Below are 14,500 nucleotides of genomic sequence, written 5' to 3' on the forward strand. Positions count from 1 at the left end.
GAGCTTGGTCCTATCCGATAACTCGGATTCAAAGAAAGTTTTGTCAAAGCACAACTGCGCCAGTGAGGACCAAGCCAACTTGCGTGCAGGAGCCCCTGTAGCACGCCGCTGACTCGCGATGCAACAAATGTCCTAAACACCTTCAAAAGAAAGTCAGGGGTCGTATAGGGGGAATACTTCGGAGACTCTTTATTGCAGTTAAGGCAAAGGGGCGCGGGCGTATGCATTTCGGCCGTGTGGCCTCTTCAGCGCCCAGCATGTAACAGAAAATGATCGCGCCGCCAAACAGTTCTGTCCCACCTGATCCAGGTTAAGTTCTTGTTAGCTCCTCCCTCAAGCGGAGATCAGTGTCACCTGCTCGGACACTTATACATCCACTCATTCTTCAATGCAGATTCCTATATGGGGGAATTTCAATGGTTTTATACGAGTGAAATGTCCAGCTAACTTTAACACTCCTAGAACCTATGTTTTGTTTAGTGAATTTCTAAGGTTTTTTAAATGCTAATTCCTAACTATAACATGTCTGAAACCTACTATTCCTTGATTCTGCCATTCCTTTGACACAACAAACCAGCCGGTATGTTGTTGTTGCAGCGTATTCTTCCCTATAGCCTGACTACTGGCTGTCACTTTCACCCAATCCGGGGCGGGAAATCGTTTTTAAACTTCACCTTCAGTCCGACCCGATAACAACCTGTCGGATATCAGTACCAGCTTTCGTAAGTTCAAAGCTTGCATCTGTTGTTTTCATTACGAATCCCAAAGTTAAGTGCAGCCATACATCAGGCGGGCAAAAGCAATTATTTCAAAATTGCACACACAGAGTTGGCGTGCTAAAGCCTCTTTGCACGGCGGGCTCACGACGGGGTACGCCAGCCCCTATTATTTCACACACTGCTGGTCGCGCTTCCTTCTGAAAAACCAGAGTCGGAGCCCAATTGTTTTACGATGCTGTCAGTTTATTGGCAGAGCAAAACCCAACGCGTTTCAAGATCCACCGATCTCTTGCTCACGGGTGGGGCTATGCTGGTACTGACCTTTACTTAAAGGGACATGGTGTTTACAATTAGTGCACGTGTGTATAGACATAAAGGAAATACCACATATGCTCAGTCTGTTCATTGTAAATCACGTTTCATGTAAACAATTATACCACTCCTCACAGACATATGGGAATAAATGGGGAAGCCACATATTATACATATACTCCAAGCTATAAACACAATGGTTATATTCCGAGGACAAATGATCATTTTGCCCATATAACATGCGCACCTGCGCAAACCATAATGTCCGGTTCTGTGTTATTATCACACAAGTCCCCGATTCTAGATTCGATTATTATGCTGAGAGTGAATTTTCTGCTGAAATGGAGAAAATGCAGAAACGCCTTGACAAAATTGAGGATGAAATTAAGGAGAAGAAACAACGCACATTTTACCGTGATGAGGTAGATTACAGCAAGGGCCAGATTTTGACTTTTGCCAAGCGGTACGAAGTAATCAGGGATGCCGCAAAAAAATCTACTGTGAAAAGTCACACTACACCCGGAAACAAGACAATGTTACCTAATCCTGGGGCAACTATTCCAAATGAAAATGTAACGTTGGAAGATGATACCGGCTCAATTGAGAGTGATGTTTCTGAGCCTCTGGAACAAATTCCAGTAAAAGAATTAATTTTAAAGGAAGTAGCCCTGATGACCAAGGAACGCCAGACAGGCACTCCAACAAAAGGGCGTGGAAGAGGCGGCAGAGGAGGTCGCGGAAGAGGCAGCAAATCATCCGAAGCGGCGCAAAGTACAACAGGAGTGGTAACCAGAGGCAAGGCGGCGAAAATATAAACTCCATGACAGTGGTAAATCTCTCTAATTGCACTTTAACACCTACACAAATTGAAGTACTTTCCAGAGGGCTTTCATTCTGTCCAACTTCAACATTTAATTTCACTAGTGCTCGCATTGATCTTTTTTGTTTCACACGCAAGTTGAAATTGCGGAAATGGTTTGCCAATAAACCACGACTTAGGAAAGATCCAATGATAGAGAAACCAAGTACTTTAAGTGTCAATGACGCAGAACTGCTACAATCTGTACAATTATTGGCGGGCTGTGATGATGTGATTGACAATGCTGTTTTGAACTTGGTTGACACTGAGGACACAATACATATGACCAGTAGTAGTGGTTTTAAACCAAAATCTGTGTTTGTTCCTCAAATTACAAACAGCTACATTGATAGCTTTGAACGTGGAATGATAAAAGAAATGAGACGTTTGGACAGAATGAAGCCCAAAACTAACTGGAACCTTAACAAAAAACAGTTTCTTGCACTGAAAGAGATGGAAGGTTGGGTAGATGTGGTGATAAAAAATAGCGACAAGGGTGGGAATGTGGTGCTATGGCCCATTGATATGTACCTGAAAGAGGGGTTGATGCAATTATCTGATGCACAAAGTTATATGAAAGCAACTAGAGAGGACTACAATGTATCCAGAAGTACCTATGACGAGAAATTGTGTGACTGGAAAGCCAGAGGCATACTTGAGGATGATGAGTTTAACCATCTTCAGGTAAAATATCCGAAAGTACCGGCTTTATATTTTCTCCCTAAGTTACATAAGAACTTGAAGGCACCCCCCGGCAGACCTATTGTTTCGTCGGTGGGTAGCCTTTATGAAAAAACCAGCAGGTATGTGGATCATTTTCTACAGCCCTATGTGAGTGAGTTACCCTCATATGTCAGGGATTCATCTGATTTTTTGGGTATCATTAAGGATGTTGTGTGGAGCCCTCAATATTGGCTAGTTAGCTTTGATGTGGCTAGTCTGTATACCAGTATCCCACAGGAGTTAGGGGTAGAAGCATGTGAATTCTATCTCAGGAATAGATCTGTTTCCCTTCTATCACACACCCACATGTTACTTGACATGATTTGGGAATGTATGAAGAACAACTTTTTCATCTTCAATAAATCCATGTATAAACAGATCCGGGGGGTGGCGATGGGCACTTGTTTTTCCCCCAGCCTGGCTTGTTTATATCTAGGCTGGTGGGAGGAGCTAGTGGTGAGGAAGATCGCCCACTACAGTGCCCACGTCATCCTCTGGAAACGGTACATAGACGATATTTTCTGTGTTTGGGAAGGCACTTTGGACCAAATACACGAATTTGAAGCAAATCTGAATAACAACTCTCTGAATCTTAAATTCACGAGTGTAATCAGCAAAGATCAATTGGAATTCCTAGACGTCAAACTAACAGTCAAAGGTGGTAAACTCACAAGTACTCTATTTCGGAAACTGACGGCTGGAAATAGCCTGCTTCATGCAGGGAGTAGCCACCCCCAAAGTCTGATACGAAGTATTCCCTTGGGTGAACTAATAAGGGCCAAGAGAAATTGTAGCTCTGACGAAGGCTTTCTGGAAGAGAGCGAGATTATGGTGCAGCGATTCTCAGAGAGGGGGTACAGTGATAAAATTATACAACAAGCAGTGACCAAAGTCAGTACAATGGACAGGAAAGATCTATTAATCCCCAAAGAACGTAAAAAGGATGAGAAGGTATGGTTTATTACGACTTATAATAGCCAATCTTGGAAACTTCGTAAAAGCCTTACTAAGTACTGGGAGACACTGAAATTGGACAACGATGTCAAAGAGGCAATCCATGATATTCCCTCATTGACTTACAGGAAAGCAAAATCCCTGAGAGATACTTTGAGCAGTACTTTGATAAAAGAGAGTAAAAAAACTAATTCTATTCAAGGCTTTTTTCCATGTCATAGATGCAAAGCCTGTAAACACAGTTGTACTCGAAAAACGATTGAACTATCCAAAGACAGAAGTGCCCATAAAATCACCAAACATCTTAGCTGCACTACACAGTATGTGGTCTATGCTCTAGAGTGTCCGTGTAAGAAATTTTACATAGGCTGCACTACAAAACAGGCAAAGTTAAGAATTCTAGAGCATCAGAGAGCAATAAGAAACGAAAATCAGCAATACCCTGTAGCGAGGCATTTTGCACGGGTACACAACAAAAATCCAAATTTGATGAAATTTTGTGTATTGGACAGCGTTGAACTTAATGAGAGGGGAGGGAACAGGTGGCTAGAGCTACGCAAGTTGGAATCAAAATACATTATAATGTACAATACCTTGCAGCCCACTGGACACAATCTGGGTGAGGAGCTAGCCATTCACCTCCAAACATAGAGTACGGTTTTTCTTTGATGTAGAACAGGCTGCTGCTTCTTTGGTATCTGAAGTTCAAATTTTAAATTGTTTTTAAAAAAAAAATTTTGCACAAATTTTAAATGTAAATATCCCAGAATATTGCTACAGTTCTGTTTCTTTTTTCCTTTACAGGATATGGGAGACACTACCGCCCACATGGGCATCATTGGAAGCCAATACTGATTTAATTGATGAACTTTAGCCCACTGGGGCAAAATAATAATAATCCAATCTAGAATCGGGGACTTGTGTGATAATAACACAGAACCGGACATTATGGTTTGCGCAGGTGCGCATGTTATATGGGCAAAATGATCATTTGTCCTCGGAATATAACCATTGTGTTTATAGCTTGGAGTATATGTATAATATGTGGCTTCCCCATTTATTCCCATATGTCTGTGAGGAGTGGTATAATTGTTTACATGAAACGTGATTTACAATGAACAGACTGAGCATATGTGGTATTTCCTTTATGTCTATACACACGTGCACTAATTGTAAACACCATGTCCCTTTAAGTAAAGGTCAGTACCAGCATAGCCCCACCCGTGAGCAAGAGATCGGTGGATCTTGAAACGCGTTGGGTTTTGCTCTGCCAATAAACTGACAGCATCGTAAAACAATTGGGCTCCGACTCTGGTTTTTCAGAAGGAAGCGCGACCAGGAGTGTGTGAAATATATATATATATATTTATATATATGTTTTCCAATGGCCCGAAAGCTTCAAAGAACGCACTCCCAGCAGTTTAAAGCCAACCGGCTTTTATTGTTCACGGAGAACCGGCACCTTCATTTCAGGTAACATTTTCCGCCCAACGTGTTTCGAGGACACAGCCTCTTCCTCATGGGCAGCTCAGGCTCACACAGATGCTTCCAATTGCTGCTTTTAATTACATGCGGAGACCCCCCGTGGGTCCTGCGCAGTGCTTGTGTATAGTACGTTGCATGTTGGGACAACGAGTCCCCAATTGGAAAGTAGTTGTCTTCATAGTGAGTTTGTGCAAACCTTAATTAAAGAGCATTTCTCCCCCTCCAGTGGGGCCTCAAATGTCCTGCCGATTTCTTTATCTCCGAACTTCTGGACTGATCGCAGCTACGGCAAAGTTCCAAAGCGCCGCGCAGCCTCTCTTTTCGGGCCATTGGAAAACACAAATTACACGGCAGCTCTGCCGTGAAAGAATGCACCGTCTCGACAAAAAAGAGAGGCTGCGCGGCGCTTTGGAACTTTGCCGTGGCTGCGATCAGTCCAGAAGTTCGGAGATAAAGAAATTGGCAGGACATTTGAGGCCCCACTATATTTATATGGATAAACAATGAGCTCTTGCGCTCTCGGGGGGCACACACAGCATTCCTGCCCATCCGGGTTAATTGGCCTCTTAGCAGTTCTGTTGCCATTCCACCTAAAAAATTTGTTTCATGACCAGACACGTTTCGAGGCCACTCCGCTTCTTCTTCATGGGGTCTCAGTAAGGAGGCAGGCATCACTTCACCTTTGCAATCAATTATTTTATTAGATCGCAACACCCTAAGTGGGCGTGGCTTTTCGGGCATGTTGGTAATTGTAGTCCATGGGGTGAGTGTAATATTCCTTAAGTAGGGTCCTGGCTCTCATACACAATTATCCGCAATTAATATCCTTGAGTAGGAAGGGGTTAGGGAAACAAAGCTGCCTTTATTCTTCTGGAACGTCAAATCGAGCGGCAGAGAACAGTTCTGAGCCACGACTTTTCCGCGTTGCAGTATCATCTTCTTACAACCGGAAATGGTGATCCTCCGCACGGCCAAGAGCAGCCGTGTAAGGTAAATGGATAAACAATGAGCTCTTACGCTCTCAGGGTGCACACACAGCATTCCTGCCCATCCGGGTGTATTGGCCTCTTAGCAGTTCTGTTATATATATATATCCATCCAATGCGGCTTTCTAGTCCTTGCACCTTTACCACAATGGATTGGCAGAGAACGTTAAGTTTTAGTAGGTGTTTGGCTTTTATTTACTGCACCATTCCAAGTTTGTAGGAATGGTGCTTCAAAGGAGTTTGAAGAAAATGTTCCACTCATCCCTGCACCTTAGATTTGAAGGAGGTGGCACAGTATTAATTCTATGCAATATGGAGAGGGCAATTTAGGCATGCACAACCATTTTGTTTCTCATTTAAGGTTTGAGGCTTTAATCTCAGGTTGAGCATTACACACCAGAAGGAAAGTAGAGGACGGCAGTCACTAGATCCGCATGTGCAGTATGGTTTCCAAGGCCTCTGCTGTAGGACTGAGAAGTGTTTTCGTCCAAATAATGACATGTATTGCTCCCAACTTTAATAAATACCTTGAGCAACACTTAAATGATTTTACTTACCACCAATTCCTGACATTGAACCAAGCCAAGGTGAAGACTGGAGTACTGCATGGCAAATAGATGGTTGTTATCACGTTCTCTATCAGGAGTGAGTTTCTATTTTTTTAGTTTCTTTTCCAGACAAAGCTTTTTTTTATGCTGAACTTGAATCTTTATTCGGGTGACTTGTCCTATGGGTACTCAATCTATGGTTCCTTTTTGGGGACGATACTTCGATTTTAAAAAGTCTGAAACAGATTGCACCCATCACCGGTATTTGCTAGTGTAGTCCTATCCAGTGGCCCCATCAACCATTAAAGTGGTGTCCCGCGAGCTCCTGTATAATTCCTGTCCTCTGTGGGTTAGGAGTACTTAATAGCCATCTCATAGGCCATTGCAGCTGTGCTGCTGTATGATTGAACTCATAATGGATCTTCTCTCTATAATCTATTGTCCAAGTAATTATATACTTTGTGCAGGGCTACTGTTTTTCTACCTGTCCCCCATTTGAGATTGGATAATAAATTATTGAGATCTTTGAAGAATCCCTCACTGCAAGGACAGAGAAGTGATACAATCATCTGGGCATCACCAACATCTTTGCTATTTCCACTCTGCTCATTGCCTTCTCGTGCTCCCTCTGTCAATTGTCTATGTGGGAACAAGCACATTTAGCCCAATTGAGCTTTAGCCCAGATACCGTACCAATCTAATTCAGCACCTCCATCCTCCAGGGGAGAGCACACTGTACATTCCTCAAACAAACAAGTACGTCATTGCGAAGAGCAAGATAATCTCCCAGGCACTATTACTTGCTATCCCCAATCGGAACCCCTTTGTCTGAATAGGCCCACCAAAGGTTCCATAGTCAAATATATTATTGGAGATAAGGGAAACCCCTAACTGATGCCCCGACCTACCTACATGTAATGAGTCAGTGATGATTCTTCCCATACGGACTGTGGTCTTCGGATTGGAATAACATAACATGTGTATTTGTAAAGCGCACGTGCACCCAAGGGTATCTTGGTACTAAAAAAACAGATGTTTATTGTTATCCAACTTAATGGTACTCATTTTATCAACTTCAGTAGAATGAAAAGCTGAGTGGACCTGCCAGGATTTTAACCGGTGACCCTGATGTCGAACACAGGTCCCTACAGTGGACACATTAGTCCACTAAGCCAACAGACCAGGCAATTCCTATCCAGTTCCTAATTTACAAAGCCAACCCCATTCTTTTCAACACTTTCATCAAGTAGGGTGATTCTAGGGTGTCACATGCTTTTTCTATGTCAATGTCACATTGGCAGGTGGGAGGGTCATCGTTCGAGGGTTACATCCAAGAGTCAAAATAATTGTCTCAGGTTTAGAAATGTGTTACTACCAGATATAAAACCATTCTTTTGAACCAGAGTTTCAATTACCAGAGTCTATTGGCTAACACGTTTCCAAGAATTTTGGAATCCTCATTAATAAGTGACAGCAGTCTAGAGGAATACACATCAAGCGGGTCCCAACCCTGTTTAGGGGGAACCTCTATCAGTGCCTCTCTCAATGTCTCAGGCAGGTTCCCAGCATCTTCAGCGTCTTTGAAAAGCTGGGGAAATTCTGAAGCCAGTTTAGTTTTATTGTGGCATAGAACTCCACAGGGAATCCATCTGTACCCATGGTTTTCTTATGTGCCATATGATCAATTGCGCCTGAACCTCATCTATTGTGAGCAGTTCATCCAAGGTAAGCTACTGTAGCAGATGTATGCATGGAATGGGCATCATATCTTTACAAGAATGCAACAAAGGCCCTTCCGCCACATCTCTGGCTGTGTATAGGTCACCATAGTATTGCGCAAAATTGCTATTAATGTCTGCTTGTGTGTTGAACGTCTCACCTCTTGGAGATATAATGGCTCCTATCGGACTTCTAGGTGTGTAAGTACGCAAGATCCAGGCCAGCAGTCCCCCGATTTATCTCCCTTCCCTTGCTGACGGGATATGTATTCCCTGTAATCCAGCCATCCTGATCTATTAAAGAGGTCTATGTGTTCCTTTCTAAGCTCCATGATACTGTGTGCATCGCCCGCTGCTTCCCTTGCCTTGCCTTCCCCCTGCCTCCCTTATTTTATGTTCCAAATGCGAAATAGGATTATTCAATATGTCTTACATACCATAGGCATATAATGAACCAGAGTCATATATCAAGTTCAAGCATATCAGCCCATTAATGTGGCTAGACTCGCACCTGGTCAGCGCCAGCATACCCCTCCTGGACAAAAGAGTGCTCGACAAAGCTGCACAACATTACATAACAACCCAGCTAGCCCTCAGTTCCAATTCAATGTCCTCCAAGGCAATATATCCGCTGTCTACGGAGCTCTGCTGCAGATCTGTGTGTCGGGGCTGCTGTGTATTTCCACCTCTGCTACCACCATGGCTCTTTCTCTTGCTGCCTGTTCCTTTGTTGGCCTGCCCCTTGCACCTCTGTTGGGGGCGCTGTCAAGTTTTCTGCATCAACTATCCACTCTCCAATACATGAAAAGTCGTCGAGGTAGCCTACCATTGGATTCCAACCACTCCCAGGCTTCTGCCAGTATTGTGAAGAAGACCGTTTTCTCAGCATCCGAAGTTTGGTGGTAAACATGAGAGAATATCTGATGCCCAACTGACAAAGTCTCCTTTTGACCTCATGAACGATCTTTGTCACTTCTGGACTTTCATTTTATAATCTGGGTATTTGGTCACCTTTCATTTTCCACGTGCCAGGGGCCCTTGTTCCTAAAGTCCTGCAGGATACAATCTCTATCCCAGCAGTTTAACAGTCTTGCAACAACTGGCCAGGTGAGGCATTCTGTTCGGTACTCTGTGGGCTGGTTTCACAGAGAAGAAGGTCGAATGCTTCCCCTCTAACACTGTGTTCATTAACCAGTCCTCAAGGAACAACTCCATGCTGGGCCCCTCTGCCTCCTCTGGGAGTCCTATAATTCGCATGTTATACCTTGATCGGCCATCAGTATCTTCTGATTTCACCCAAATGAAGCTCACTTCGCTTTGCAGGTCCTTAAATTGTGATTTCATCTCAGCCACAGAAGGCCACATTGTTGCTAATGCTGACTCACTGGATTCCATTCATTCTATGAGTTTCTTGTGATGCACTCTCAAAAGCTGAATTTCCAAGGTCAGGGTGTTTTGGGTTCCAATGAGGTTTTCACATTCGTAATTGTCGGTAGAAGCATGTCGTATAGGAGCACAGCAGTCCCCAGCAACATACAAAATTAAAAATAATAAACACATCTCCTGTGCCATTGAATCCATCACCCCAGGAGTCATATTTTTATCATATTGTAAAAGCACTCCAAGCTGTAGATGCCTGCTCTTCAGCTGGAGTGCACGGACCCCTTCTGGTAGGTTGTATGGCTGCACTTCATGGTCCGACAAATGATTTTTAAAAAAAAGCCTAAAACGGATTTTAAATGTGTTTTTTAAATAATACTTTACCGAAAATATTTTGCAATAATAACTATTATTAAATATTGCATTGTTTGAATTGATTAAATATACATTTGATCATAGTTATAGGTGACTTTTTGACAAGGCCAATAGGATTGCTTTATACATGTTAATGTGCTGATCCTTTGATAAAGCCAACTAGCCCGCCTGTTATATTTTGGTGTTCAGACCTTTTGACACAGCTAGTAGCCGTACTTAAAATGATGTATTTTATATTGTTATATGACATACTCAGATGAACGTGGTGGTGAGGGGTTAGGCACAGGTTGGTTTGGTGCCCACAGGGGGTTGCAGCCAGCCCTGCGAGACCAACCCCACACCACGCATGGTGACCTACATCTTACTTTCCGTTAAAAAAACACGGACATTCACTGAAAAAAGCAAAGAAAGTGACGTTCTAGTAAGGAATTATAAAAATACCTTACTTTACATTGAAAACAACCTTAGAAATCCACTAAAAATTCAAAAGGTTAAAGGTAAGCTCTATTTAGGTAAAAATTACAATTAAATCGTAATGTTTTAAACTAACAAAACCGCTGATATTGACCAGTTATAGTTATCTCAAGTAACTATAACTTGTACGCTCACCATGCACGGCTTATTACCATACATTTTATATCATTCATGACATTTTCGATGATAAGCTTTAGTTTCTTTAGATGGCACAAGTTATAGGTACTTGAGAACATTTTCAGCGGAACTATATATATGTGTTAACGTTATGGGTAGGGATCTGTTAGTTGGACTGAAGTTGTTCTGCTTTTGTCTCATGCCTAACTACTCTTTCACATAGGGTTATCCTTCAGTTGTATTGATCATTCTGTCAATGTCTTTGTTGTCAATCTGCCCCTTTAATTCTCTGCATGCTTGCACAGGAAGCAGAAAATTGAGTGCCTGTGTCCATGCCAATAGCGCAATATCCTTTTTATCCCATCAACAGATTCTACATTATTTACACAGTTTCAACCTTTGTTCTACATTGATTCATCTGCACTTGATATCCAAGAGAAATATACAATGTTAACCTCAAAGAATGTAGCACAATAAACTTGTGAACCTGAGTATAGTTAATAACAGCAATATACACTACGGTGATTTTTAGGTCTCCACATTACTTTGAATACACTTAGTTCTACAGTTACTAGTATTGTTGGGTGTTTTAATCGGCTGGTGATGAACAATGCAAACATTTCAAGACTAACTTACCACCTCTTCGGAAATCTCTGGTCTCTTCACAAAGTGTGGAGCTACGGTTTCTTGAGCTACCTCCAGTAATTGCAAGACATCTACCATTGCGCCTGCCTCAGTCTGAATGAGAATCTGAAAGAATGCAATTAATGCTGGTCAGTGCATTTAATCTTCTAAAAGTCTCTTTGAATGTTTCTGCATGCCTGTGTACTCGCTCCCAGTGAGCAGCTGTCATTTCCACTCAAGCAGGTGAGCGTTCCTGTCCTAATGTTATATTATGTGCTTCTAAAGTCTTGCTTTAAGACCCTAACGACATACAAATCAGCTAAGATAGACAATACTTATTGGTAACTAGCCATTGTTGGCCTAGGCACTCTCTGCAGGGTCATCCCCAAACTTTTAGCCTTCACCCTCCTTTTTGCTGAACACATTTTTGTTGGATTTTAGGATTGTGTGCCCTTTACAACTGCTAACTAGTGCTAAAGTGCTTCTGCTCTCTTCTTTACACACAGTGAAATCGGCTTATACCCAATTGGCACTTATTATTTATTTGTATGGCTGGCCCTAGTAAAGTGGTACTACATGTACCCAGGGCCAGTAAAATAAATGTTACTAGTAGGCCTGCAGCAACTGATTGTGCCACCCTCTTAAGTATTACTTCGAAGTATTATTCACTTGTGTTAATACCTGTTTTAAATCGCCAACGGACTTGTACTTAAAAGCGCCCTAGCGGTTTTTAACAATGTCACATTTATTTTGCCATATCACTAAAAGTATTTTGATTTGAGAACTTACTTTGTGCTCTGATAGGCGTGTTCCCCGGTCCACCACTGATCATTCAGATAGTGTGGAGGGATAGATCGCCTAACAGGAAGTGTGAAAACTACACTTCCGGTTTGCGCCGAGGTTAGCAGTTTAGCTGCTCACCACCATCGGCATAAAAACCGGATGCCCCCCAGGACGCGTAGCGGGCGTGCCGCAGGCGCGCCTAAGGCAAGCCCGTCTGCGCTTGTTCGCGCCAGAACCGGGCCCAGGGCCATATCCCCTGGTCCTGGGATTACCCACATTATTGGCACTCATCTGCGTTACTCCTCGAAACATCTAAAGGACCTTAACACTGGTAAGAATACTCAACGGTGTATAACACTACCTCTCCCTATTTTTCGCACGTCAGCCCCCAAAAGTTGCCCAGGCTGCGGTTTTACAATCCACTCTCCCCTCTCACTCATCAATCTCCCTCCTAAGACCCAGGAGTATAGACCACCTTACCGCATGGCACTGATCAATGCTCGCTCCCTTCCCAAACACCATCTGGAAATCAGGGAGTGCATCATGGACCAGGAACTAGAAATTCTTTTCATCACAGAATCATGGGGGGATGCGGCCTCTGGTCCAGATTTTTGCGCGGCCACCCCTGACGGTTTCTGTGTGGCAAGACTTGACAGAGCGGTAGGCAGGGGAGGCGGCCTAGCCATCATTTATAAAGTCATATATTCTGTTACGATAGAACCTATCCAGCATGCTGACTGTGAGGCTCTGGCTTATTCCATATCCCTTAACCACAATCAAGCCTTTAAAGGCATTCTGCTATATCGTCCCCCCGGTCCTCACACACACTTTCTTGCTTCTTTAGACCATTTTACAGAACTTTCTCTAGAACCCAGTGACTTAACTATTCTCGGAGATTTTAATTTTCACCTAGAAGCTATAGGCGATAAAGACACTACCCATTTAATTGCCGATCTCCAGTCAGTGGGACTTCGTCAATTAGTCAGCTGGCCCTACCCATCAAGCAGGACACAATCTTGATGGATTATTCACTAACAACCAGGACATCTCGCTGATCAAAGTTCTCCCGCTAGTATGGTCAGACCACTTCGCAGTTGTCTTTACCATACCAGTTCATAACCCTAACCCTCTTCAGCCTAAAACACACGTTCCCAAAAATACCAGAGTGTGGAAGAACCTTGATATCCCACTTTTCTCTGCCACCCTTAATAACGCCCGCTATAGGGCATCCCCCGACCCAAATTTAGGGTCCATAAGGTATCAAGAATGGATCCTGGAGGCGGGCAATCAGTTAGTCCCGACCAAACGTCTTTTTCCCAATCGCGCAGTGCCATCCGCGCCATGGTTTACCGAGGACCTCAGACTTCATAGACAGTACTGTAGGAACCTCGAGAGACACTGGCGAAGACAGTATTGCCCCATAGCGAAGCTTACTTATAAAAACGCCTTGGCAATATACAAAAGATCTATTGTTACACACAAGAGCGCCTACTTTTCATCTCAAATTGAGTCTGCTCAGAATTCAGCCAGGAAGTTGTTCCAAGTTGTTAACTCACTCTCTAATCCCCCCGCAGACCCCTCCATCGAGGCAACACAAGATCTTTGTAACTCTGTAGCCATCTTCTTCGCATCCAAGGTTACTAAAATATACTCCACCTTCTCCCCTCCCAAATGACCTGAAATTTCCGCAGCCCATTCCCTGTCTCCTTCACCAAAATCTACCTTCTCTGTCTTCCAAGCGGTTTCAGCACAAGAAATTAGTAAACTCACCACCGCCATCAGGTCAGGCTCCCCCCTGGACCCATGCCCATCCTCAATATCCAACTCTATATCAGAGGTCATCACGCCTCCTCTGACGGATATCTGTAATTCCATCTTCCAGACCGGGATTTACCCAGATATATGGAAAAGAGCAGTTATCAGACCACTGCTAAAAAAACCCTCTCTTGACCCGGGAGAGTCAGCCAATTATAGACCTATTGCTTGTCTCCCTTTTCCTGCCAAAATCGTGGAATCTCTGATAAATCAGCAGCTCATCGACAGGCATCAACTCCTGGATGACACGCAATTTGGTTTCAGGAAGGGCCACGGCACAGAAACCGCCCCCATAAAGGCCTCTGATGAAATTAGGGCCATTTTAGACCAAGGTAGGGCGGCAGTCCTTATACTTTTAGATCTGTCTGCCGCCTTCGACACGGTCGATCATTCTATACTGATCGACCGTGTCGCATCTCTGGGGGTTAACTATCTGGCCAAAAACCTTCTCGCATCCTTCTTGGCCAACCGCACGCAGGCGGTTAGGTTGGGGGAGTTTTACTCACCCTTCTTCACCTTACCCTGCGGGGTGCCCCAAGGCTCCTCGTTAAGTCCTACATTATTTAATATATATGTAGCGGACTTGGCGAGGGTCATAAAGGCACACGGGCTGTCTCTAACCACCTAT

At 43.5% G+C, this 14,500-nt stretch overlaps 1 protein-coding gene across 1 annotated transcript in view; it reads right to left on the reverse strand.

Annotated features, from left to right (window-relative positions):
* The window catches only part of PTCD2 (pentatricopeptide repeat domain 2), a 281,004-nt gene that overhangs the window by 53,099 nt on the left and 213,405 nt on the right, over positions 1-14,500 (reverse strand). The window contains exon 9 of the mRNA XM_078675279.1: positions 11,287-11,400. Coding sequence (XP_078531405.1) covers positions 11,287-11,400 — 114 coding nt within the window. The remainder of the gene's footprint in view (positions 1-11,286; positions 11,401-14,500) is intronic.

This window comes from Lissotriton helveticus, chromosome 2_1 (assembly GCF_964261635.1).
Source record: "Lissotriton helveticus chromosome 2_1, aLisHel1.1, whole genome shotgun sequence".
NCBI lineage: Eukaryota > Metazoa > Chordata > Amphibia > Caudata > Salamandridae > Lissotriton > Lissotriton helveticus.